Source organism: Atractosteus spatula, chromosome 9 (assembly GCF_055471065.1).
Source record: "Atractosteus spatula isolate fAtrSpa1 chromosome 9, fAtrSpa1.hap1, whole genome shotgun sequence".
In the NCBI taxonomy this organism is placed as follows: Eukaryota; Metazoa; Chordata; class Actinopteri; order Semionotiformes; family Lepisosteidae; genus Atractosteus; species Atractosteus spatula.
The window spans coordinates 47,875,427-47,902,206 of record NC_142714.1 but is presented as its reverse complement, the minus strand read 5'-3'; the positions used below and the strand labels follow the sequence as shown (position 1 = coordinate 47,902,206).

The 26,780-nt window shown below is 51.3% G+C and overlaps 1 protein-coding gene across 5 annotated transcripts; it reads right to left on the bottom strand.

Moving 5' to 3' along the window:
• Window positions 1-822: 822 nt before the first annotated feature.
• taf1 (TAF1 RNA polymerase II, TATA box binding protein (TBP)-associated factor) lies at window positions 823-25,251 on the bottom strand. Of its 5 annotated transcripts, none has more exons than XM_088925519.1 (41): window positions 24,979-25,251; window positions 23,931-24,052; window positions 22,717-22,840; window positions 22,126-22,242; window positions 21,409-21,531; window positions 20,171-20,409; window positions 19,445-19,663; window positions 18,703-18,906; window positions 17,571-17,781; window positions 17,171-17,290; window positions 15,962-16,129; window positions 15,735-15,862; window positions 15,540-15,647; window positions 15,110-15,283; window positions 14,719-14,892; window positions 13,963-14,067; window positions 13,095-13,295; window positions 12,158-12,299; window positions 11,266-11,396; window positions 10,902-10,982; window positions 10,213-10,362; window positions 9,834-9,953; window positions 9,429-9,604; window positions 8,674-8,915; window positions 7,682-7,889; window positions 7,391-7,556; window positions 6,839-7,050; window positions 6,224-6,332; window positions 6,020-6,118; window positions 5,439-5,616; window positions 5,051-5,118; window positions 4,824-4,946; window positions 4,514-4,606; window positions 4,331-4,427; window positions 4,131-4,198; window positions 3,852-3,968; window positions 3,632-3,736; window positions 3,208-3,306; window positions 2,381-2,567; window positions 1,955-2,126; window positions 823-1,772 (listed from the first exon to the last, which is right to left on the bottom strand). In XM_088925519.1, the coding sequence occupies exons 2-41, from the start codon at window positions 24,042-24,044 to the stop codon at window positions 1,535-1,537; spliced, it is 5,910 nt and encodes a 1,969-aa protein (XP_088781645.1). In that variant the 5' UTR covers window positions 24,045-24,052; window positions 24,979-25,251; the 3' UTR covers window positions 823-1,534. The 5 variants fall into 5 exon arrangements, with proteins under 5 accessions (XP_088781645.1, XP_088781647.1, XP_088781646.1 ...); XM_088925521.1 differs by having other exon boundaries at window positions 4,343-4,427; XM_088925520.1 differs by having other exon boundaries at window positions 24,964-25,049.
• Between the last annotated feature and the right edge of the window lie 1,529 nt (window positions 25,252-26,780).

Sequence of the window (26,780 nt, the reverse complement as noted above, 5' to 3'; positions counted from 1 at the left end):
TAATACTTAAAGCATTAGTCACATAGATTTAAAGGTCATATAAATCTTCCTGTGATATTAATCCATTGATTTTGTGCTGTTGCCAGAACCAATGAAGCCATAAATATATTAAAAATAACAGCTCTCCAGTCAAACAGTGTCGAGCCCAGCAAAGCTTCCTGATGTGGCAATGCAACACACCCTAGACTGCAACGACCCTAGCAAAACAGTCCAGAGGACGCCGCAGGCCCTACTGAAGCACACAGGGGCCTAGGGGCAGAAGCAGGAGACTTAACTGAAAGGCTAAGTAGGAATACACATGGCTTAAAGCATGGGCAGTTCATTTCATTTCACTGAAGGTCAAGCTCGTCAATGATGATCTAAGCCACGTTCCACAGCAGGGCAAGGAAAATGAAAAACATACATTTTGTGTGGCTTGGTAATGCAAGATTAGCTGCCTGTTCTGTCAAGTGAAAGGACCAAGGTGAGAAAGGGGGCATCCTACTTAAAACATGGTCCTTCCTCCTTTCTGTGCATACTACTGCCCCCCCAGATTTTCCACTGCTGGAGCTAAGACACCTTTACGAGACCCCCCTAAAGGCCACCATCTCCAAGGCCACTAAATTTACACTCAAGCCAGCAGGGAACAGCAATTCACAATAGAGGCTTTAAAGCTCAAAACAATAGCTAATAAATTAGAAGTTCTCTGTTGCCATCTGCTGGGAAAAGAAAGCATTACAATGACCGGTTCACAGCTCAGCTGTTTATAAAACCAAAGATACCCTCTAATTTGCCTGTCTTTTCCCTATTACAGCCAGACCATAGCAGGTACAGCAAAAATCATGTGGAAAAAAATCTTTATTATCTTTTGTAAGCAAAGACTTTACACAAAAAAGTCTGACAAACGGGTGCGGCGGTGACACGCCTCACGTGATGAGCGGAGCAACGCTCGACTGCGCACACGGGAAAGGTGAACTGGTCCATAGGCTCCGACCAGCTTCACCGGGGGCGCCTCAACAGAGTCTCGGCCCCACTTGTCCACAGCCTCCAAATCAGTCTTTATCCTCCTCCGTGAGGCTGTGTAACTCAAACCCCACAGATAAAGGTGCTTTACAATAGCAGGATGACGTCGCGGTGAAGTCTTGGGGTCTCCGGTGGACCCCAAACAGAATCCCACAGACTGTTCCATAAGGAGGACTGCCTGGAAAGGTAAATGCTCGCAATGGAGAAAAGCACAGAGAAGACTGACCAGATGGGTGCAGAAAGGAAGGTTTTACGCAGGTAGACAAGAGAAATTCCAGACCCTGAAAGGGACTGGGAAAGCTAAGCCACTGCATGATCGTGGGATCAGTAAAGCACAAGGCCATGAAAGATCCACACCGGAAGTATTCCAATGGCTTCCTCTGGCTAGATGGAAATGTATCTGTCCAGCACCTGGCAGTACGGGAGGCTACGTCATGAGTGCTGCTCGGCACAGCCCAGACCACCACCGAAGAGGCTGGACGAAAGGCAGATGAAATGCACCCCCAGTTGTCCAGAAATTTGGGGGCTCTCCCTAGGTATCGGAGTCCATGTCGCTGTCCCCCCCAATGGAACGGAAGTCCTCGCTGTCGTCCTCGTCTTCACTCAGATGGACCTGCGAGAGCACGCAGGGCCCGTGCCGCCGCCCCGCCTCTTCTTCCTCCTCTTCCTCGTCCTCCTCCTCCTCCTCACTCAGCCCGTAGCCCGCGCTGCTTCCCAGGCTGGCGGGGTGCCGGCGGGTGCGTCCCTCCCCCTCCTCGTAGCTGCCGTAGCTAAGACGAACAGGAAGCGTGCAGGAGAAGGGGACGTGAGTATTTCACCCATGAGAGCAAATCCACAGCTTTCAACTGATCACTACAGCTCCCTTAGAGACCATCAGTAACACTTAAATCAACCAGGAAGAGGGTGGCTGTGGAACAAGGGAGTCACGGAGAGAGAGAGACCGCAGGCCCACCTGACGTTGCTGTCCTCCAGCTGCGAGTGCTCAGCGCCGTCCCCCTCGAAAGACATCATGCTCTCGTCCTGGTCCAGCCCCAGCCGCGCCGTCTCCTGGTGGACCCGCGGCTGCTGGGGACGCATCCCCCCCTCCGGCTCCGAGTCGCTGCCGCTCTCGCTCAGGTGGAACGCTGAGGGGACAAGCAAGAGGTCATCAGCACCGGCAGACATGCTGCATTACCCACTCGGGCCCAGGGGGGAACTTCCCCCTGTGGGCAATCGACCCATCAAGAACCAAGCAGATTGCCCACATGGGCAATGAGGACCTCACTCTCCACCACAGAATCTCAAATGTTATTTCACACACATTCCCAGGCGCGCACACACACACACATTCCCAGGCACACACACTGCATGCCCACTGGCCACTGGGGCTCTGACTTACAGGAGAAAGGGTTGTCACCCTCTTCCTCGCTGGCCTCATCATCCTCGCCGTCCGACATCAGCAAGTCCTGGTACAGCACGCTGGCCTGCGCAGGCCGCGACGAGCCTTCGTCGTCGTCCTCATCCTCGCACCGCCGCTGGGACAGATCCTCGTCCTCCTCTTCCAGGTCCCCATCTCCATCGTCCGCCTGGGGGAAGACAGGGAAGAAGAGGGGTGCGGAGGAAGATTAAAACATATTTTTCTTCCACTCCTTGCTACACTGTTCATCTTGTATGTAGCTTGTCAGACCAACACATTCCCTGACCTGACAGAGGCAGAGACTGTGCAGGAGAAAGAGAAAAATCAGCCCTGATTTCAGATCACAACCTTTCGCTTTAACCAGGAGAGAATGCAGGGCAATCTGTAGGGGCTTGGAGCCCAAACTGGGCTTTAGGGGCTTAGTTTTTCTAGCATGACCAGAGGAAGGACAGAGAGGGACACCCAGCCCCTCTAACACACCAGTCTCTAAATGCTCTGTCAGTCTCGGTCATCATTCTGAAAGACCACCACAGTAACCCAACAAGACCCCTTACAATCAGACAATTCATCATTATGTCTGCCACTTCCAGATCTTTGATCTATGTAAGGATATTGAGCTCCCTCTCACACCCGGTCCTGGGGAGCTGCAATCCTGTGAGGAGCACAGAGGGAGAGGGTGCCCGGCCACCTCATCACAAGCAAACACGACAAGCAGCCCAGGAGTAAGAGACAGGACAGAGGAATGAGGTGTCAGCCCTTCTCTCCTTCATCTCCATCCCCCCCCACCCCAAGGGAGGCACAAGTCTTACAGGAGTTGGGGTCTTGGGCTTGCCATCATCCTCTTCTTCAAATCCTTCTATGTCCACATCCGACTCTTCCTCACCGAGTCGGCCTCGCCCATGACGCGCCTGGAAGACGGGGGAGAGACGACGAGGGGTCCAGGAGCGAGGGAGAGAGAGGAGCCAACAGCGGGAGACGCAGAAGGGAAGAGAGAAACAGGCGACAAAGAGAGACGGAAGAGTGGCGGCAGGGGACAGAGGCCAGCGGGATGCCAACAGAGGAGGGAGGGAGGCAGAGCGGACAGAAATAAAACAAGAGGGAAAAGACGAGATCATTCACCAGCAGAAACAAAAGGCATTCAGCCATGCTTCATCACTCTCCCCGCCCTCTCCCTCATTCCAAGACTCGGATTATTCTCGACTTCTAATTTGCCCTGCCAGCCTGTCAGCTCACCTGCCCGCCCCTCTTCTCGGGCGTGGTGGTGGGCGTGGCATCAGCGTACAGACTGGGATCCCGTGGGAGGCTCATGGATGTGCTGGAGTCGTACAGGTCAGGAGGCTGGGGACAGAGAAGGCGGTGAGGTCACAAGGTTGGGGAAGAAGACACAAAATTAGCTCCGTCCACGTCTCCGTTTTTTGGACAAATTATGGTAGCAATACGTTTCGGGGGTTACCTGCGGGGTGTAGGGCCCAGGTGTCATGGGGTCAAGGCTCTCCAGGTCAGCCGCATCCAGAGCTGCCTCCTTGGCTGTAGAGATATCCTTCTCCAGCTGAGTCAGGTGTTCATCATACTGAGGACAGACAGCACATTCATATATTGAAGAGGGGCAGCGACACACTGATCGCAAGAAGATAGTGCCATCGCACAATGAGAACTGAGAAGTTGCATGCTGGGACAGTGACCGAAGACAGAGGGAGCAGGGAGCACGACAGAAAGGCAGCCATTTCCTCACCTCAGCTAGCGTCTGCTTGCAGACATTGACAATCTCCTGAGCGGTCTTGGTGTAGGGGCTGTCGGGGCCTGAAACAGACAGAGGCCCATGGTGAGAATGCATTCCCAAGACTTCAAAAAGGTGCCTTTCTTATATAGTTGACTACAGCGCCCACACCAACCCCTCCACAAAGCACCGATATCCCCCCTTCACACACTTACAGTCCAGCTCACCATTATACTTCACACTGTTGGTATAGATAAGATTGACATCATCGAGAAAAGCCTCTCTGTTCTGGTACTTGTGCTTCGAGATGTTCTGCAAGGATACAAAAACACAGACCCCATCAGCATCAGATCAAACCAATGAACAGAGACCTGAAGAGAAAGAAAGGCTGCCCTCACCTTGCGGATGTTTTCCAGGTCCATGGGGTTGATGATCACCTTGTAATAGTCTGGAACAAACTTCTTATTGACCGGGTGATGGAATGGCCAGGACTGCAGAGAGAGAAAGGACTTGAGCTGGACAACAGTAGAGTACCAATAATACTTCGCTTCGAAACTGTCAGTACAGACAGGGGTGTAAACACTCTCACAACTCTATCTTGACTTCATAAAGCCATAACTAGAAGGAGTAAAGATGTTCACAATGGCTCCTCTATTTCCCCCCCCCCCTCCAAGAGCAGATCAAAACTTAAGAGATTAGAAGACTCACGTCCGGCACAGCCATCATCTTCTGCGTGACGATGTTGTCAAGGATGAAGGAGAAGGCCACCTGGTCGTCGTCATCCAGCAGGGGGTTTATGGCCTTCTCTAGCCTCACCAGCCTGTCCTCCTTCTAGAGGGAAACAGGAGGGGAGCAAGAGGAACGCCATGTTACAGGGGAGACTGACACCGGATATCACTAGATATCACTAAGAGCCACCCTGTGAAGACACTGACCTCCTTCAGCTTCTCGTCACACAGATCCAGCATGGACTGCGCAACCTGGGTCAGAGGATGCTTTGCACCTGCAGCGAAATAAGAGTGGTCAGGACTTGAGTGCGAATCTCACTGCTTTAACGCCTTTACCATGCGCTGCTTATGCATGGAAAGTGGACCAAGCTGCCCAGACATGCTGCTGACACACACGCTTCTTTCAAAAGAGAAGCCGGATAAGATCCCTGGAGCAACTAGCACCAAACCTCCCATTGGCCTCCCCATGGCCTCCTCATGCCTGTACCCTTTCTTGTTGTAAAGTTTGGGAAGCGATTACGATTACACCGTGATGGGTAAAGGGGTTAAATCGGCACATTTATTCCCCCCTGCTGCCTGTCCCCCTGTTCCGCACCGTTGTAGGTGATGCTGTTCTTGACGATGAGCTCCACGCTCTCGCGGAACTCCTCTCGCGACGGGTACATGCGCTTGCGGACGTTCTCCCGCAGAGTCTGCAGGTCCATCGGCCGGGTGATGATCTTGTAGTAATCCTTCACCACCTTGGCGTTGACTGGAGTGTGGAAGGGGTAGGTCTGAAGAAAAGAGATCGCCATTTTATGACAGCTGCTTTAAAAGATCTTAATTTTTCCTTCGGTCATTCCGATTATCTTATAGACCGATTTTTTATTCTTCTGGATCGATACATTCCCCCCACCTTACACTTTGTATTTCTTTTGGTCACCAGTGGCTTGGAATGTATAGTGTACACTGCTCTGGCAAATTGCTAACTTCACACAAGCAAAGCGACTTTGAACAGAACAGAACAGGAAGAGAAGAGGGAGGTGTAAGAGAGCAGACAGAAGGGCAAAAGGACACTTATTCCAGGGACGTGACAGATTCATAGTACAGGGTGGAGTCAGAAGAAAGACTAGGGGTGAAGGAGCTGAGGTTCACAGAAGGATGAAAGAAGAGGAACAGGGATGCAGGGGCACTCACGTTGGGGTGGTCTCGCATGTCGTTGATGATGCCCTCGAGGACCGAGGACAGGGTGACCATGGGGTCTGTGCGCCGGCGGTGGATCGACTTGTGTGGGCGCTGTTGGGAGAGAAACCCGCGGCAGGTGAGAGTCGGGAACGGATGTTGCAACGCAATGCCACCGAACTCTACTCTGAAGCAGGGCGGGACCGGAAGGAGGCTCACGTTGAGGTAGTCGCAGTGCACGGTCGTGCCCACGCGCCGCTTCTTCTTCGGAGGCAGCTGCTGCTTCGGGAACTTCAGGACCAGGGACTTCCTCCGCACCTCGTCCGCGCTGGAAGGTGAGGTGGGGTAAAGACAGAACAGGGTGACATGATATTCAACAATAAATAATTTCTTACACTTAAAAAAGTGTAAGCTTATGTAGTGTAATTATATAGTGCTTTTCTGGATTTTCAAAGTGCTGTCAACAGGTGATGGGGATCCCCTCCACCACCACCAATGTGTGGCCCCACCTGGATGATGTCTCATCTGAAGTACAGAGCCTCTTTTTACAGTCTAGTGTCCCCGTCACTTTACTGGGGCATTAGGACCCACACAGACTACAGGGTGAGCGCCCCCTGCAGGTCCCACTAACACCTCTTCCAGCAGCAACCCCAGCTTTCCCAAGAGGTCTCCCCTCCAGGTACTGACCAGGCTCACACCTGCTGAGCTTCAGTGCGTTACCAGCTGTGAGCTGCAGAGTGATACAGCTGTGGGCAGTAGGTTGTACAGTGCTGTTCAGTACGAGGGTGTTACACAGTCATCGTGTTCAGTATAAGAGCCAGCCCGTTACTGTACCTCTCAATGAGCTGCTTGCCCAGCACAATCTTAGTGCCCTCCACCTTGATGAGCTCCTCGTTGTCATTGTGGATGACCGTCTTCTCCAGCTCCTCCTCCTGCTCCTCCGTCATGGCGACCGGGTTGGAGGGCGGGGCATTGGTCTGGTAGTACAGCGGGCAGAACTTGTTGGTCCTCATGTGACCAATCGCACCGCAGGCGCCACACTTCAGCTGGAGTGGAGAGAGAGAGAGAGAGAGGACATAACAGCAAGACCATCAACGCCAAGTCCGACAAGGCGAGCCTGCAATGTTCAAAGACCAGCAGCTCATTTAAATCTAAATAGGGGAGAATCACACTGTAGTAAAGGCAATACAAATTAGAAAACCTAAATAAATCACAAAGAAGGAGCACATGCGCAGCTGAAAAGCCTGAGATCATAATATATAGAGAGAATATAGTCTATATTCTAGTCTATAATCTATATAGAGAATATAGAGAGTCACAACTATCACTAGTTTCACTAGTAGTGACCTACTGACAGTGTCAAGTATGAGGGCCCGGGGTGGGTACCTTGAGATCGGGGCGCTCCTTTATCTTCTTGGGCTTCTTCTCGGGCGGGCCCTTGATCTTCTCCTTCTCCTGGTTGCGCTTGAGGCGCCGCAGCTGCTCCTGGATGCGCCGCCGCTCCTTCCGCATCTCCTCGCGGTGCTGCTCGTCGAACAGGGCGAACTTCCGGCTGCGGGCCAGAGGGGGGAGCCGGTGAGCTCGCACGCGCACGCGGGTGCGCCAACGCACTACAGCGGACCACGGGGGAGGCTCGCGAGGAGGAAGGGGGACGGGCCGCGTGCAGGCCAGACTCACATGAACTCGTCGTCCTTGGTGGTGCGGATGCGCGTGTAGGCGTCGATGACGGACGGCTTCCTGACGGTCTCGCAGCGGACATACTCCTTGCCGTCCTCGTCGCGGAAAGTGCGGTAGATCTTAAGGCGCCGCCCGGTGGCCGAGGAGTTAAGGCTGGTGACGGAGGAGGCGTCGTCATCCTTGTGGGAGCTGGTGGACAGGGCGCTGGCTGCACGACACACCAGAATGACACTCCCATCAAACCTTGCACCTGGACTGGACCGATGCGTTTCCTGTCATACCTTACTGGCATCTGTGCCTTTCTCTTTCTCTCTGTCTAGCTATGATCCAATCGAACCGTACTTGGTTAATATTATTGGTTAAAAACCCAAATGGATCTTGACAACCTCTGTTGCCAGGTCTGTCACTCAGGATGACGTGCCCCCTACAAAACCAGACAGGTTTCAGGTCGGGAAACGGCTGCGTGAAATTCTGTAGGACTGAGCTGCTGCAAGCACTGTACCGTGAACAGCTCATCTTGTGTTGCAGTTAGTCTAGCTCCGACATATGAATTACCAATAAAATTAAAATCCAAGACAAAATTTTGATATTGGTGTAACCTATCAAATGTTTTAAACTTTTCATTGTCTTTCTGTACTATTACAAATAATGAATTTCAATGTGTTTTAGTTTTTCTAATTAAACCTTAGAAACAAAGTTTTATCGGCACTGAACACTTCTCGTAGCTGTAGAAGAAGAATTTGTAGAAGAACAAATTCAGTAAATCACCCAAGCACTGCACTGCTGAGCAAGACATATGATGGGTCGCACACAAGCGAGGGCCATAGAGCCCATCTAGACCGTGTGGTAGCTAGTTTTAAACTGATCCAAGAATCTCATCCAGCCATTTCCTGAAAGAAACCAGGGGATAGGCTTAAGCAACATGGCTAGATAGTTTGTTCCACCTCCCGCTGGGTAAAGTCTCCCTTGCCCTTCTCATTCTCCAGACTCACAGCAGCCCTTGCGGTCTCGCCGGTCCTTGCGGTTCTTGTCCCGGTCGGGGCCACTGTCCTCGCCCAGCAGCATCCTCTGAAGCTCCTTCCTCTCCTGCTCCTCCCTCTCGCGGGACAGCTGCGAGCTCGTCTTCTTGTTCTGCAGCATGTTCTCGATGTTCTTGCCCATCTCCTCGAAGTCACTGTCCTCCGCAGAGCTGCTGTCCGTGTCGGTGGACAGGACCTCCGTCGACTCCAGCACCCTTGTGGTGGAGAGGGAGGGGGGAGTGGAATAGTGTGTGTGGGGGGGGAGGGGGGGGGAGAATATTAGCAATTTCTAGAGGATCTGACTCACTGCACCAGTCTACAGCAAAATCAGTCGTGTGGTTAAAGAGCCATATGCCCTAAGACAGTTGTACTATACACACTTAAAAAAGGCTTAGCAGCCAAAAAGGTCTTTTCTTTCTACTCTTCAGTGTGGAATAATCCTTTACTTATTCCTTTGCAGCATGATACTGCTTTAAACCACAACTCAGTCTTCTGATTTCCACATCATTTCACACACACGTAACCCATGATCTGGAAAATGAGAGTGATTTTTTTTTCTATCAACTCTGCGGGCACATCTCTTCCATAAACTAACGGGTGAATATGAACACGCGCGTCTTTGTTGGCGACGAAAAAAGAGCCCGGACCAAAGAGAACGCCCTCTGGAAGGAGGGGCGATCACCAACAATCGGAGACAGAGGTTGGGAGCGACGATAGAGGTTTCTCACTTGTTCTGCAGGTCGAAGATGCGCTGGCACTCCTCCTTGTACCTCTCCTGGTGCTCTGCCACGGAGAAGCGAGAGCCACGGGCAAACTTGCTCATCGGGCCCTCTCCAGAGCGCGCCTGCTCCGTCGACATGGTGCGCACAACATCGATCACCTCCCAGCGAGACAGCTTCTTAATCTGGGGACACAGCCACCAGGGGGCTAAACACCGACCCAGTTGTTGGACAGGCACTCTCCTAACAGATACAAGTCTGTAAAACTACTGCATGTTGGTCCCTCCCCACTGCACTGCCATCAACCTTCCCTCCTACGCCAACCAGCTAAGCAGGATGGCTCCTTCCACTTATCCGTTACCTTTCCCCTTTCCTGACCCCTCCCTTCTGCCCACCTCTGGCCCAATGCGTTACCTCTTCTTCTGGAACCCCGAATTTTCGTAGAAGCTGTTTGGCGTTTTTAAGAGAAAGCCGCCTCAAGTCAGCGTCTGTCCCCGTCACGGTCTTCTTGGCAGGCTGGGGCTCCTTATCGTCCTGTAAAAACCGCCCACCGCACACGGGAAGGTCAATCCTATTTCTCGAGATTTTGCCCCCCCCTTCAAGCATGCCGAAAAAGTGCAACTTTATAAATGAACACGGTGAGCTTTCAGGCTCAGGGCACAGCCGTCACCTAGCCTGAGCTCGTCACACAGACCACCCATCAATTTAATAGATTCCACTCCTCAAGCCTGCCAGAGCCCAGACCCCCCCACACAGAAAACACAGTGACCGAGAAAGACGAAGAACTCCTGACCTTCTGCTGCGTTGGCTTGTTGGGAACCTTGACGTAGGAGAAGCCCTCCCCGCAGCCCGTGGGGTCGGCCACTCCCGTCACCTCCAGCAGACACTTGCCCTTCATGGCCGCGATGAACGCCCGCGTGGTGTTCCAGGGGGCCGTGCGCACCTGCGGGGGGGGAGAAAGCAGGGAAGAAGGTGGACAATTAGAAGAGTAGGAGAGTGTGCCGCACGAAACTAAAAGCTAAACCAGCAAAAAGCAGGACTTTCTGTAACCAAGGAGAAGCCATGATCAGGGATGGCTCCAATATGTCAGGCACAGCGAAGACAAAGATCCTGGGGGTCATAACCTCGGATCTCCAGGAAACAAGACTTAAGCATGAAAAACAACTCCAGCTGGAAACTCTGGAGCTCTGAAGAACCGGAAACAACAATACAAGTCAGAACATCAGAGCAAGTCATTTGTTTTGCATAAGGAAATTTACTTGCAAGCTCTAATGGCCTGCAGGGCTGGGGGTTAGGGGCTGCACGAGAGATGGAATGGCACCCAGGACCAGCACCTGGCCATGCAGAGGGGGATACCCGTCTCCCCACCACAAGCAAAAAATACAAGAGGGGAAGAACGTGAAAATGACTCCAAGGGATCCCTGTGAAAGAAAGCCCATGTGAGGGGGAAAGATGGAAATGCACAGAGCTGCACAGTCTCACCTCATCATCAATCTTCATCTGGAAGTCCTCCTCATTCTCCTCCTCGGGGGCGAAGAAGGACTTTTCTCCATAGCCGGCATCCTGAGCGGCGCAGGGAGAGACAGAAGAGAGACATCTAGACGCATCAGCACTGGTCATGTGACTTAACACACACTAGCAAGTAGCTCTCCGCAGCACAAATCTGTAGACAATCTCCGCTGTAAAGCATTACTTTCAATGCAATAGTACAGCTCATAGCATAAAAACATAGATTTCCCTTACGTTTTGCTTGTGTTTTAACACACAAAATATACAGTGAAGTCCAAGTAATATGTGTGGAAATTTGGTACATGGACATATACCACCAGCCAGTGATGTTGTGTACCTTGAGTCTCTGCTCGGCTACCAGCATGCTGTAATAGGCACAGCACTGCTCTGGAGACACCATGGCCCGGATCTCCTCCTCCGTGGGCAGCCGGAAATCTGGCTTCAGCACCCACCAATTGGAGTCCATCCCTGGAAGAGAGAAGGGCAGAAACAGGGAGGTCACTCCTTCACAGAGCCGGGACACATGTTACTCATGTATTTTCCACTGCTTCAGGTCACTCTTTAGAAATTCCCAATTTCAGAAAGGAACATTTCAAACAGCCTCGATGGGCATCCAGAAGAATCGAGGATTTATTCCCTCTATTTGGTTGCGTGTCCAGTCACATGCAGAAATCTATTCCCTCCCTCCTCTTTTGTACTGGGATTTCCATCATCCTGTCCACTATATACACATCTCCTCTCCCCCCTCTAGACGAAGTGAAGCTCTGCTTCAGGATTTTTCGCTGCCACTTCACACTTCAGGGTTAAAACATGTACTGGTCTGTTACAGCAGCAGCAGTTCTGTTGATGTGGAATAATTTTTACATGTAGGGACCATCATAGGGCATTAGGAGAACTCCAGACATTGCTGCCAAAGGACACTATCACAGGATGTTAGGAGACCAGACTAGACCAAATCCTTTGGCTTACCCTACAAAGAGGGCTGCCAAAATTTCAGCATCTCTAAACATTGCAAACTCAGAAAGGTGCACACGACTTAACAAAAAGAATTTTAAGGATGTACATCTAGCAGAAAACACCGTCAAATGACATGAAGCTGGTGTTCTTTCGTCATGTGAACAGCTGTGAACAAATCAATGGGAGCTCATGGGGGGGTAGAGGAGGGGTCACAGACTGCCTCTCGCCCAGGCCCACACGCACCACGCTCAAACCCGAGCCCGGCCCGGTACCTGTGCGCTTGAAGTCGGCGCACAGCTTCAGGCGCTTGCGGATGCTGCTCTCCGAGTGCGAGGGGAAGGCTTTCTTGATGTCCTCCATCCGAATCCGCCGAGGCCTGTCCTTGCTCTTCCAGAAGAGCCGGTAAATGAAGACCTGCCCGAGGGAAAAGGATGAGAGAGAGAGAGAGAGAGAGGAAAATAAAGACGGCTGTACTGGAGGACTGAGGAATGTCGACCTCGGGAGTCCTGATCACAGACATCTCTGGTGAAGCTGCACTTTCAGCACAAGCACATCCCCTCAGACTGGACCGAGAGCAGCAGCACCTCTCCCTCGTCAGCGACGTGTTTATTACCTGTGCTCACTGCAGCTTTCGTTGTTTTCCCTAAGAGGTAATTCATCTAGGCACTGAATGAACCAAGCCGGCGATGTGCACATGACTGAATGATAGAATAGTGTGGAAAAAGTTTAAGGACACAAGCCTAGCAAAACTGATTTTTGGAAAACAGAAGTGAAGTCTGTTTTCATTAATTACTATTAAAGTAATCTTATATTTCCATATTGTTCTTGTTGCTTCATAATTCTTCAAAATATCAATATTTGTATGCCATTTGCTTTTTTTTGCCTTATCAGTCCTCCAATCTCTTACCTTTCACTTTTCCATTACTATTCCGGGAACGATATGCTCAAAAGTGTTTCAAAAGTGTACTGTTAACATGCTCTGTAACTGCTGATGTAAATTGCTGACCAAGCATCTCTAAAGTGAAGTTGAAAAGAAGAGAAGAAAGCACAATAGCCATCTCTGACAGCTTTCCTAATACTCAAGCCAAGATGTCCTTTAGCACTGGCAAGAGAAGAGTCATGACGCAGGTCAGTGCAACAGAGCAGGAGGTGTAGATAGGCACCCGTATACAACGTCACTATCGATAGGTCACTGCAGTGCGCCTGTACCTGGAGGAAGTCGCGGATATGCGTGTTGGCACGTTTGGAGTTGGGCCCGGGCACCTCAAACAGCGGGCACTCCTGGCCCACCACAATGATGTCCACCAGCTCGCGGACATAGTAGCCCTGTCGCGTGCGCAGGATCAGGAAGTCCGTCTCCGGCATCTTGTGCAGGTAGATGGGGGCGCGGAAGAGGTTATTCTCAAAGGCCTGGGGGAGGTGGATGAGGAGACGCATTAGAAACATCTCATGCAACACACCAGAGAACCACAGTCAAGCTGAAAAAACATGCAGTGCTCCTGGAGCAGCACATTTTTTCCTACAAAGGGAGAGGAAAGTGTCAGTTATCCCCCCCCCCCAAAAAAAATCTCCTTGCTTTTCAAATTCTTTCATTCATCTTTTGCACTGTGATTTGTTTCTCTTTCTTCTGTTCCTCTATCTTCCTTCCTGTCTCACTCCCCAAATTGTTTCTGCTTAAGAACATAAGAAGCGTTACAGACGATTAGCCCATCTCTAAGTACTTAATACTTTCAGAACAAGCACATCCCTTCAAACTGGACCCAGAATAACAGCAAGTGTCGCTTATCAGCGGTGTTTATTTACCTGTGGTTAATGCAGATTTAGTTATTCTTCCTAATAATTCAGCTATCTTGTAGATAATAGCTAATAACCTGAGGACCTCATCCAGCCATTTTCCTTGAAAGAAGCCAGGTGAGCAGATTTAACGACATGGGTAGCTTGTTCCATGGTGCCTCCTGTTCTCGTGTCCCCTGGTTCCTGTTTCCAGCGGGTTAACTTTGTCAGTGCCATGGAGGATTAATGTCTATCCTGCTCCCACCCCTCTCTGCTGCCCCCGCCCCTCCCACAGTCCTCGCACCTGCAGCAGCTGTCCCGGGTGCAGGGACCCCAGGAAGGGGGAGGTGTGGCAGTACACCGTCTCTCCGTACTTGCAGTCAGGCGCCCCGGGATCCTTGCCTGGTTTCTGTGGAACGGAGCAGAGCCGTGTTAGCGCCGGATGCCGAACCCGGCGGCGAAGTGGATGAGAAGGAAAACCAACAGTGGCCACCGAATTCCTGTTCTCTCCAGCATCCCCAAACCTACTCCTAATGACAGAGCATGCCCACCCCCCGACTTCCGAGCACCCGGCTTAGGAAATGTGCTATAAGGAAACGTGCCTTTTAGTAGACGGTTTTTGCAGTGATTTTTCTACAACGAAGGTATAGTCGTATGGAGGACACCATCCTCCTCACATGACAACCCTCCACAAGAGAGGTCCTCAGTGCGTTTGCCTTCTTAAAATTTGTACACATCTATTTCTGTTGTCAATCTGTATCTATCGTAGTGGGTAAAAAAAGACCATTATCATCTACAAGCAACAGTGAAGATGACGTTGAAGTTCAAGGTCAAATTTTAAGAGGCTGAGAATTTTAGCTGAAATGTAATGCCGGGTGATTTTTCGGTTTCGGTTTCCAAATTTCGAAGGAACGAAATACGGTCTCAAATCGAGGGATAGGTGTACTCACAGGAAGCAAGACACTGTGTACTGCTTGCCTTTCACATTCAATGACTACTGAGCAGCACAGACCACTGGAAGCGACGCCCATAAGTCAAGTGCGCAAGACGCGGCTCTCACCCTCTTGTAGTAGTTCTTGATCTTGGTGGCCATGCCCACTTGCATCATGAGCGGGGGGTACTCCTCGCTGTACTCGGCCAGGATGAGGTCGCCGTCCTTGCCCGTCAGGTCCTGCGCCGTCCGCATGAAGAACATGTCGCCCCCGCCGGAGGCCTGGCGCTCCTGCTCCCGCATCTGAGACAGGAAGACGAGCGGGAGAGCGCGGTGAGCGCGGGCAACGGAAAGGCCATGAAGGAAGGAAAGGAGGAGCGTAGGGCAAAAACTGGACCGAGACTTTGAGAGAGGGAGGATAAAAGATGGGGTGGAGACCGAGGTCACAGCCCTTTCTTTCTGCTGGCCTGAAAGGGCCGGGCAGGGAGGCGGAGGCAAGAAGACGACGGGGGCCCCAGACCTTGGCCTTCTTCTTGATGTGTTTGAGCAGCGGCTGGACAGGGTGGGGGCCGGGCTGGGACAGCACCCCGAAGGAGTACTTCTTCAGGGTGGGCCGGTGGAACTGCCGCAGCTTCATGGGACCCATGTGGGTGGGGAAGAACGGTTGCCTCAGCTCCACTGAAGGGATGGAGTGCTACAGGGACAGGGAGAGAGGGGAGAGAGAGATTGACAAAGACTCTTTGGGCACTAGTGTCACTACAAACCCAACCTGCCAGATTCCTATTCCCGATGAGGATAGTGCTCTTCTTCAGCAGGAGACACGAAGACCAATACCTGATCCTAGATGGAAACAGTGGTCCTTAAGGAAACCAGCATCCTACCCTCCCCCCAACCTCCAACAAATGGGAAGGGAAGTTCACTGCTCTCCAACATCTTCTCTAATACCCTACCTGGATGATGTTGCCTCCGAAGGTGCCCCGCAGACCCTGCTGCTTGGGGTAGTAGAACTCATCATTTGACAAGTTCCAGGGGTCCTTCACCTCTGGCTGGGACATGTTCTGAACGAAGACAAGGAGCAGGGTGTGAGTAAAGACTGACGAGTGAAGGAGATCCCCCCCTCTTTCCTTCCTCTCTCTGCCTCTGACCTGCTGGGGCTCATCCTTGATGACGCCAGTCTTGCCCAGAAGGATACGGCTCTTCTTCAAGGCCGATTCTTTCTTGTTCTCCTTGGAGGGGGAGTTGGAGGTCATCTCCTCTTTCTCGTCTGGGATCTCTGCAGTTTGCGAAAGGGGGAGAGGGGAGATGTCAGATGGCCAAAGAGAGGAGAGAACGGCAGAGAGACGGGTGGAGAAGGAGAAGGGAGGAGTACCACCTAGGATGATGTTCTCGTCATTGGGGTCCAGGGTAAGCACCGGTGGTGTGGGCATGTCGTCCATGGCCTGGTCATCCCAGATGATGTTGTCCTCCCAACGGCCGTACACCAGCTCCTCGTTATCGATGGGAAAGATGGAGAACCAAGGGGAATCCTCCTCCATGGAGACTGAAGGGAGGGGAGGAAGGAGCAGAAAACTGCAATATAACATCAGCTGGGAATGGTTATTCACAGGAGTCAGCACAGCGCTTCTCTCTGCCAGGGTGGGGCCCACCGAGCCAGCTCGGCAATGTCAAAATCAGCTCTCCCCACCCCCCAGACACAGGGGCACTGCCTGCTTCCCAGTGCTTTCGGCACCAACTCGTCAGCTGCACAAGCATTTGCATCGAACCCCATGTGATCCATAAAACCAAGACAGCCTTTACGACAGCCCTCTATCTCACGCGCACATCATCGTCATTTCAAGGCCGTTGAGAGAGGACTCTGTGCAGCTGGAAAGTTCGGCTGAGCCTTGATTTTGACTATAGGTACTATACAGCTATCCCACCACAGTGTACGTGCTGTTCCATTTCAGTCTGCAGGCACACTATTTATCCATCTGCATCTTTTTAAATTTTTTCTAGTCAAATTTCAGTGGCTGCTTCCCAGTACTAAACTCCAGGTCATACTCATCATACTCATCTCTCACAAACTACGTTTACAACTCTGTCCCACACTGTCTGCAGACCTCAGTCTATACACTGTGTGACATGCCCTTTACCCCACTCTTCACTTTACAATCCTCTGTCACAGACTGCATCGTCTCAACGTCATATTCGACCATGTCTACACCTTGTATTTCAGCCTGTCCAGTTTAAGTTTTCATACTTCTCCCTATCCCTAAGTGCACTGTCTATAGACCTCAGTCTCGTATTGTCCAGTTTATTTTCTTTATCCCTAGACAATGTTTTTTTTAAGCCACTACCGCAGTCTGTACTTTATTAATAGGCTCTAAACTTTGTCTATGCTTGTAGAACAGCCCCCTACCCTAAAGTAAACTGTCTGCAGGGCAGGTCTCTATACCAATCAATAACACGTCTGCATCCCTCTATCCCAGAATGCCCTCTACCGAAGTCTGTGCTTTGCCTTTGGTCATGTGTCAGACTATTAACAGTGCTGTCTCCATCTGTACTGTGCACAGCCCTATATTCCTCTTGAAGTCAACGTTACCCTGCTGTTCCTGGGAGTGTTTGTCCCGAATCTTGCCGGAGCCCTGGGTACCGGGGGGGGTAGCTTTGGGCAGCGGAGGAGGGGTAGGGGGCACCAGCTGTGAGTTACTGCGGCTAAGACCTGCACAGAACAGACACATCCCATTAAGAGTGACACGCTCCTTAACTGAGAGGTCGGGGTCAGGTAACTGAAAGGTGCAGCATAGTCAAACGGGAAGATACATTTTGGCAAAAAGTGTGAAAATGGAAATAAGACTCCGACTGCACAGGGGTCGTTTTGGATTGCACATAGAGATTCTTTTATATACAACTGTACCTCTGCAAAGTTTTTAACGCCCTCAGTCTTATTCTGCATTAAATTCATCAGCCCTGAACTAGCCCTGGAGCTAGAGGGCACTCACCCTGCTGGGCATTGTAGGCGTTGGCGTTGCGGGTCATGCTGGAGGGCAGCCAGCCGGCCAGACTGGCACGCTGCGTCTTGGTGCCCTTGTGCTTGACGTCCTCGCCGTTCCAGATGATGTCCTCCTCCCAGCGCAGCTGCGTCACCATGAGGAAGTGCTCGTTCTCCAGCAGCTCCGCGTCCGGCTCCCCTTCCCCCTCCTCCGGCCCGGCCTGCACACACACACACACACACACACGCAGAAAGGATCATGGGGGTGAGCTGGCTCGTTGAGCCACCCCGCCTCTCCCTGCGGGTTGGGCAGAGTCGCCTGGTGCTCAGCACTGCAGAGGAAGCGCTTGCTGGTCGCGCCCCAGGACACGAGAGGATTAAAACATCTGCCCAGTGTTCAGATGCATTTTTAAATCAAACCCTGACCTTTCACTGTCCCTGTAAAAATGAAGCACGCAAATATCAAAATGAGCAGAGCCCTTTGAGAAACGACGAGCCGCCGTCTTCATTAAAAGGTTTCGTTTTTTATTGCCGTTGGCAAAACACCAGCTCCTACCAGACTGTCACTTTCAGAATAGCACTCATCTACTCCATCTGACAGCCCTACGTTCACCTAGCAGACATGTTTTAATAAGTTCAAGTAGGTATCAGCACCCGCATGCGCAGGCTAAACTCAATTAAAGGTCTATTCCATGCTGAAAGGAAAAGAAAAGAAACAATATTTTGGCTGTGGAGCCTTACCAGAAGAAGGCTCCACAGCCAAACTTGTGCTTCTTTTCATCTTTGCAGCATGGAATAAACCTTCACATGTTTTAATAAGCCTCACTCAACAAGTAGAAAACATACAAGCGTCAAACCCACTAATTCATCTTGTGCTAGAAATCTGCAGCACTGACGTCACATGCAAGCAAAACTGCTGAGCCTAAACTACTTCAAATGTCTTAAGCAAGGTAAAATGAAGAGGTTCATAGAGCACGCTTGCTTTGAGAGGTTTTTTCGGTTTATGATTCGTGGCGAAGTGAAGGGTGCCCTTGTGTGCCAACAGGAGGTCGGTGGAAAGTCCCCCCCCCGCACAGCGGTGCAGACGCCACCCCACCCCACCCCACCAGGGGCGCGCCGTCCCTCGCTCGCCTCTCCGTTACCTGCTCCGGCTCTTCCGGCTGGGAGCCCTTCAACCGGAAGCCGTAGTCAAAGCCCGCGCCGTCCTCCGGCACGCCCAGCATGTCGTACCACAGCTGCGCGGGGCCGTACCGCCACTCGGCCACTCTGGGCCGCGTCTCCGCCACCTTGTCCCCATCCCCGGCGGACTGAGAGAACTTCGACTCCACGGGAGCCATCATTGTAATCTGAGGACAGAGGGAGGGAAAGGGGGGAAACGTTGGAAACAGGACCAGGAACACGAGAACAGTTACAAACAAGAGGGGGGAGCACGGATTGTTTTAGAAGACAAACAAAAAGACAACTGTGCAGGAATGCGTGGACTAGTCAAGCAGAAGAGCCCAGCGTTTCTTTCCAAATGTTGCTCTCCCAGCAGAATGGAATCTGTCCTCTTTAAGACCACTACCTGACTACTCAACAAGCCAGATCCCATTAAAGGAAACAAAGCATTTTCTTTCAGGGCACCGTCTGCTGTGTCAAAACTCAGATCGTTTAGGATTCGATTTTTTTTCCCGTCTGAAACCACCCGAACAAAACTCACAGATGGATGTATTTCTCCACACAGACTCGGCTGTGAACACCCCATTTTTGTTTTCTAAAGTGTGTAAAAAGCAAGCCGGAGGACACCCACTGCTATCCTGGGAGAGGATTCGCGCCCGGCATGTGCCCCACAGCTGAGCAGCGCTGCCTTATCACTGCCCCCTGGTGGCAGCCAGCGGTACTGACCTCATCATCAGAGAGGCACTGCTCTGGCGGCAGGGGCGGGGCGTACTCGTAGTCCCACCCCGATTTCTTCTCCGGCCCCGCCTCCCCGTGCTCGGGGTCGCCGGGCGGCGGCGTCCCGGGGTGCGGCTCCCGGTGCTTCTTCTTCCGCTTCCGCCGCGCGCTGCGCCACACCGACGGCATGTTCTTGCCGGGGCCGAACAGCCGCAGGAAACGCAGGACCTGGGGAGGGGAAAGAGGGATCAGAAGGACGCCGTCTGGAAGTGCGAACCTCCTCTCCAGGGAGGGCTGTCGGGAAGTCAGGTGCAGCGACAGGCATCAGCCCCTACATGTTCATCCTTCACACACAGTTAGATGTGCTTTTTAAGGCACAAGGCAACGTGTTCGGATGTTCTCCCAAGACACTGCATCCCACCCTCTCTTAATTCAAGTCCTGACAAGATCAGATCGTATATCGCGCAACAATTACAGCAATCTTACTTTTGTGTCGATTAAAGTTACTGACAAATGGGAACTTTGTATTTTTAAGAATATATAAAAAGCATTCAGCATATGACTGAATATTTTTCTCAGTGTTTATTCTTCATTGCTGTTAGTAACTCACATTCATGCACACTATAACACGGGACTGATCCTCTCCTTATGCCTTCATAACCCAAACCCAGGCTCAACCCTCATCCTACGGGACTGATCCTCTCCTTATCCCTTCGCCCCCCACACCCCAATTACCTTTCCCGGACGGAATTCGGGGAAGAGGTCCGTGACGCTGGGCAGGAGCTTGGTGGCGTCCCGCTGCATGATGCCGGCCAGCGGCAGGGTCAAGCTGCCCTCGGACCCTCCCCCGGCACCCTTGCTGGGGCGCTCCGTCTCCGACTCCGAGTCCGAGGAGCTGCTGAAGTCCACCTTCTCCCCCGCCGCGGACGGCGCGATGATGGACGGCAGGATGATCCCGTCTCCCTCGTCTCCGACTGCAGGGGGCAGCAGAGAACCACAATGTGCTTGTAGGTCATGCATATTTATACATTTCTTCGGGGTGCAGGTTGCAAGCAAGTATGTGGAGCCCCAGTACGTTAACGAAAGCCACAAAGACAGGATAAACCCATCGCTTCTGCATCTGTGGCATAAACCTCAGAATGACACTCTACATCAGAGCCAGCGTTCCAGACCTGCCAGAATATGCCAAGACTCTTCCTCACACAGATGACACTTGATCTTTTACCCAAATTTCCCCTTTATCGCCGTACACACAGTGTAACCCTGGTCATGAAGTCATAGTTAAATCACCAATTTCTAAGGACATCGAACAATTCAACTGCGGTCAATTAGGCAGTTTGCTAGATTTTGTAACCAGGACATCGTTTAAGCCTAAATCCAAGTACTCTTCAGATCTCAAGGACCAGAGTTCTCTTAACTGAACAGATTACCTACTGAATTCATCACTAGTTTACTGATGGTGCCAGTCTTTAGGTGACCTATGGTAAGACTAACTGAATCAAGCCCTTCCAGAACCAGGCTTGGAGACCCCAGAAGCAGAAACACAACTGGAACAAGTTATTGGGAAGAGGGGTACCAAAGCCTCCCAGTGCACAGGCAGAGAGTCCAGCCCCCTGCCTCACTGGGATAAACTCCAGTGGGACAGTTTGGAGAAGCCAATCAAGGCTAATCTGCAGTTTTTGGGTAGGTGGGAGGGAACGGGAGACGCTGGTGGAAACACAGAGAGAACACACAAACCACACACTGGCAGGAAGCAAAGGCTGGAATCGAAACCCAGCTCCCCTGGTGCTTTGCTTACAGCAGTGCGACCCAGAAGCCTGCAAAAGTGTCAGTTTTCGGCCTCAGAATCGGGCGTCACAGGGAATATTTAAATGCAGTGGCTAGCTTTAAAGACCGAACAGAAAGCGAGAGCTGGTGAAAACTACATGTATTTAAGGACGGGCCACACTGTACCCCCCTAACGTGATGCCTACCGCTGGGACCAGGAGCCGCGGGCTCGTCTCTCTTGGCCATGGTGGGCAGCACGGGCGGCGGAGGCGGGGGCATCAGCTTGGCATCGATGTCCTCGCAGTCAGCATCGTAGTCGTCGTCATCGTCTGAGGAGGCAGAGGGCCGGAGTGGGTGGGAAACGCACTGTGCTTGCAGAGAGAGGGACTAGCACTGACCACAGCTCTCAAGCCAGCACAGGGCAGGAAAACGCAGCTTCGCTTCGATAATATTTAAGTCTAACTACACTTTCCGTGATCCATAATCAGCCCTACACCTAGATTACCAGTTCTCTCAACATTTTTGTAATTACTGATTGCGCAATTCCTACTGATATATGACAAACCCACTTATTAATTGTTACTAATCAGCCGATGGGATAGAGACAACTCCAGCTGAAGGAAAAAAAGATAGTCTGAAGAGAACGTTTACGCCAAACACCAGGACAGTGTCAGGATGTCAGAAATACAATACGCAGGTTCTAACTTTCCAAATCCAGCAAATGTACGTGAATAAACAGGTAAAAAAAGACCTCTGCTTTTTTAAAGGTCATTTACTTAGTGCGAATTTATAGAACGTTAGCTTTACACAACTATATCTGAAAGAGCTTCTATCTTAAGAGCTCTTTCAGACTGATTTCCACAAATACGGCCTGTTCTAACTGTAAGAAGGGGAGGGAGTCTCTTCTCGTTCGGGGGTCTGACCTGTCCGGTGGAGGGCCGGAAGGCTGCCCATGGCCTGGCGGTATTTCCGCGTCTCGTCCTCGGCGACCTCACTGATGTCGGAGTAGTCCACGGCGTCCTCCGTGCTCTTCACCCAGCCTAAAGGGAATGGGGGAAGGGTTGAGCTGGCCAATAAAAAGGTAACGGACACCAGGAGGCTGTTCTGCCCATCCTGTTTACCCGGATGTCAAGACCTTGACGATCTAAGAAGACTCTTGTTCAGTGTCCCCTAGGACCCCAGCAGTGACAGCAAAATCACTGCCGTGCAGTCAATATCTCCCTCCGCCGCCCACAGCGCTGGGAGAGAACTCAGAAGAGAGAACACAGCAACACAGAAAGGGTCCCTCTCCCTGAAACCTGTCACCTCGTCTTGCAACCTGGCACCTGCGTCTCTTCCACCGCTGTCTCTCATCCTACTCCATACTCCCTGCCCAGCATCCCTGCTACTCCTCCTCCCTTAAACACTCCTTCCCTCCATTCATCCGATACCTCCCTCCCTCCCTCCCTTCCTTCCGAATCCCTCTCTTTCCCCTCCCTTTGCCCCTGCCCCTCCCCAGAAGGGGGGCGAGTTACCCTCCGCGTCTGTCCCCGATGCGTCCCTCTCATCCTGGGGCGGATCGTCCTCGCTGGCCGTGATCTCCGTGAGCAGGTTGCCCAGGCCCAGTGAGCCCAGCCCAGCCAGGTGCTTCTTCGACTCCTGGGAGACAGGGCAAGGAATCTCAGTCAGGCGAGATGGCTCTCAGATCACTACTGTCCTTCTGTCTCCGTTTCTAGTGAGCCACTCGGCAAGGACCAGTGCCTGGACACTGGATGAAGATGACATGAGCTTCTTTACGTTCTTCCTGCCCAGTCTAACTCCTTGTACAGAAACAAAACACTCCCGAGTGTCTTTTTTTCTTTCAAAACAGTTTTCTACATACTTCAGTAATCCCTACAGATAGAGCAGCAAGGGCACAATCTTTTTGTTGTACAATACAGCATCGTAGCCGACCAAACCTGACAAGCCTTACAGTTTGTTTTTTTTTATCCTACACAAGGTCCATTTATACCTGCATCCCGAGAGCTATCTCCTAGGATCGGGATGTATTCTGTATGGGAACAGTGTGTTTACACAAGCACTATTTCTGCTTACAGAGCTGCCTACACCTTTGCCCTATATAATCTCTTACCCCAACACAGATGTGTCAATGCCGTGGTGTATGATACTCAAACAAAGAGCAGAACTCACAGTACTGCTAGAATAAATCCAACTCTCTATGCTAGGACTTCAAACTGGAACTTATTTCTTGTCACCCCACTCTTGTCCTCAAGTCCCTGAATGAATTAAGGGGAAGCACATAAGTGGTGACTATGTTTCTTGACATGCAGTGCCCCCTAGAAATTATATCTGCATTCTCCAACGCATGCAATAGGGTTTATATTATGAAAACATACGAGAATGCATCCTCTTGTCCTCTCATTCAGCTGTATTTCAGGTGCATTCCTCCCACTTGAAAAACACACGTGATTGTTCTCCCCAGGGAGAAAGCTACTTGATTATCCCTTGCCACTGCTGGAGGGGTACGTGTAGGCATCTCTAACAAACTCTCGCCAGGACTGCGCAGTATGAACTACTGTGGGGATACTGCAGAAATAAACTTTTACAAAGCTGCCAGATCCATTTGAGGTTTTTCAAGCCACAGGTGGGTCTGCATGGTGTTAGCCATTTCGGGATTATTTGGGGGTAGATTTGCACAGGCTAGCGTGTCGCATTCCAAGAGCCATTCCTCCCCCCCCCCGCCCCTTACAGTATCCAGCACGCTGTCATCTTCCAGCTGGCCGTCCTCGTTGATGTTTCCGAACAGGAAGCCGGTGAGGGAGAAGGGCTGGTCCTGATCCTCCTCGCTGTCTGACTCAGACATCCTGCAGGCTGGGCAGATGGACAACCAGTAAGTATACAGGCAGTACGGACTGCTGAGAGAGATCCAATCAGGGCAGGTCACTAGGGCAGCTTCTTGATGTCAATACTGACCCCTCGCCTACTGGTCTCTGGGAACACTCTCACAGAGCCACTGGCCAGCGCAGAACAGTTACCAAATGCGACTCAAAATACTCCAAAAAACTATTTCTTACACCTTTTCTTTTGGGTATAAAATTCACAAAGACACGTATTCGACACCATCGCATCAACGCGAAGCCCTTTCAGAAGACTCAAAGGCAACGTCCTCACAGAGACAGTTTGCCAGACCAGACAGTCCTGAAACGCGAATATTACATTCATCCACTTCATCAAATTCAGCGTCGGAGGGGAGCCAGAGTCTATCCTGGCCAGCAGGCACAAGGGCAAGTTCGCCCAACTCACACCTGGGTCAATTTTCCCAGAAGCCAATTAACCCACTAGCATGTCTTCAGACTGTGGGAGGAAACACACCTAAACCCAGGGAGAACATACAAACTCCACACAGACAGCATCCCCGGGAACTGAACCCGGGATCCTGCGCTGCGAGGTTGTAATGCTCACCCTGCGCTGCCCCAAATACTACACACGTTTTAAAACGAGAAAGATCATATTATATTCTCGCCAAATCTGGTCAAATAATCGTTTTTTTTCTCTTTGGTCGCAAACGTACTGAAAAGAAACACTCCCCTTTAGATCAACATCGCACATTAAAGTATGCCATGGTTTTAGTATTTTTGTCCTAACACGGGCCAGTTTGCAGTGTGAGAGCACGCAGAACAGTCCTCAAACAACATCGCAAACACGGACAGCTAACAGTGTGAGTGCCGGACAGATTCCAAGAGACAGTCAATGCATTTTACAATTGAAAAAAAGATCATTACTGTTTGCTTTCCCACCAGTTGTGTCGTTGTCTTAGTTCTCCGTAGCTGGGGCCCAAACTGGATAATTTCTTCTGTCTTCCCCCCCAAATAAGCAGCTATCTCCGGGACAGGGGTGAGAGACAGACCCGGAGACTCTAGCCAAAGGGACCCAATCCTCCTTTAATTTGCATGCACAGCCGAGTGGCCTCGCTGAAGTGATGCGAATCGTATTTCCATCCGTTTTTAAAATCAAACCTCTCCGCTCTCAGCGAAGAAACAAACCATCACAGCTCACTGCATTTCACTAATGCTTCCTGTCTCCTAGAGCGCCGCTCTTTACTTCCGCTCCTTACTGCCTGGCGGTCATTTCCCACAGCGCCCCCCTGCGGCAATAACCGGTACTTCACAATCCGGTTCTCTGGAGATCTCAGAGAACAGATTTTAGAATGAAATGATTTTATTGATGATTCAGAATTTCCTTTAAAATAGTTAGCTGAGCCTATCTGTGTCGCTCATCTTAACGGTCCTAAAAATAAATGAAATTCTGAGAGAGCGGTATACTTTAAAAAGGTCAGAAAGCGTCCTTATGAAAAACAAATGCATGCTTTCTTGTAAAGGAATTGGGATCGCCTAAAGATGGACTGGAAGACTTTTTTCAATGTATTATTAGCTTTTTTAAAATTGTATTCTTAAGAACTGTGCCAGTCCTCCCTCTGCCGGTCCCACCTGTGACGGGAGTTTGCCGCTGTCCCAGCAGGCGGCGCTGTCTCCCGGAGCTTAGCCGTTTACAGCCAGACCTCACTATGAGGTTCCGAAACTGTCAGTTTGAAGGGAGTTTTTGCTGCGAAGGTGCATGGAATAGAGTGAACAGAGTAAAAAAACAACAACAAAATGACAACAGGAATGGATGTCGTGCGTCTTATCTCACACGCTGGAAGAAGAGTACTTTTTAAATCCCCTTTCCCCTATGGAATAGTCGCTCTGTACTTATAACTCTGCTTCTCTTGACTTAAACCAACGTTTCTAAGCCCTTTCGATAAGTACTTTGGCTCCAGCTGCCGAGAGTGAGAGGCTCAACCCGATGCGAGTCAGAGGACCCGCACCGGCCATCTGCGGTGCAGGTTGTCACACACGGGGTTAATGGCGCTGCCGTTATATAAGGAGGCGCCGTGTGACGCGGCTGCGCTGTCTCGCCTGCAGCAGCGCACAGCCGAGCCCTTTGCTGTGGTTACAGCGAGGCGGAGGTGTCAGCCAGAAAGGGCGTCCGCCTGCGAGCGGCCTCTTCGTCTCCTGCCCTGGCCCAGACGCCCCCACCTCTCTTACAGCAAACGCGGCTGGTGCAGCGGCGCGGCCACCGTGCACAGGAGGTGCTGAGCTGCTGCTGGCCTTGGGCACGGATCCCAGAGCTCGGTGCACGTCTGTGAGAAGCCCAGTCGTGTGCAAGAGGTCAGGAAACAGTTTTAATGTGACACCACACCACAAGGCGTTTTCACATCACCAAAAGACCAAGCTACTTCTGCTGCCCTCTTCTGAAAGGGAACTGGGCCCAAGCAGAGGAGCACAGGCAGGCTGTGAGATTCATATAGACTCTGCAAAGCACCCTGCTCACTCATGGAGCGGATAATCTCATCTTGTGTGGCACAATTAAATGTTGTGTTTTTTGCTTTATCCTGCACTCATCCCTAAGTACTTTTATATGATTTTTTTAGAGTGGTGGACCTGCTGCTGCCTACTGATCTTGCGAGAGCAGGACTGGTATCGCTGGTCCCAAAACGATTCAGCCACCAGTCTATGCTCGAGGCGATGGTGGCTGTCTCTGTTCACTGCCGGTAAGCTCA

Coding starts and splice junctions, on each gene's coding strand:
- taf1 (XM_088925519.1), bottom strand. CDS start 24,044: ATGTCTGAGTCAGACAGCGAGGAGGATCAGGACCAGCCCTTCTCCCTC. Junction 22,841..23,930: donor ATGACAGCGTGCTGGATACT/GTAAGGGGCGGG, acceptor CCTGTCTCCCAG/GAGTCGAAGAAGCACCTGGC. Junction 13,296..13,962: donor ACCCGGGACAGCTGCTGCAG/GTGCGAGGACTG, acceptor CACCTCCCCCAG/GCCTTTGAGAATAACCTCTT.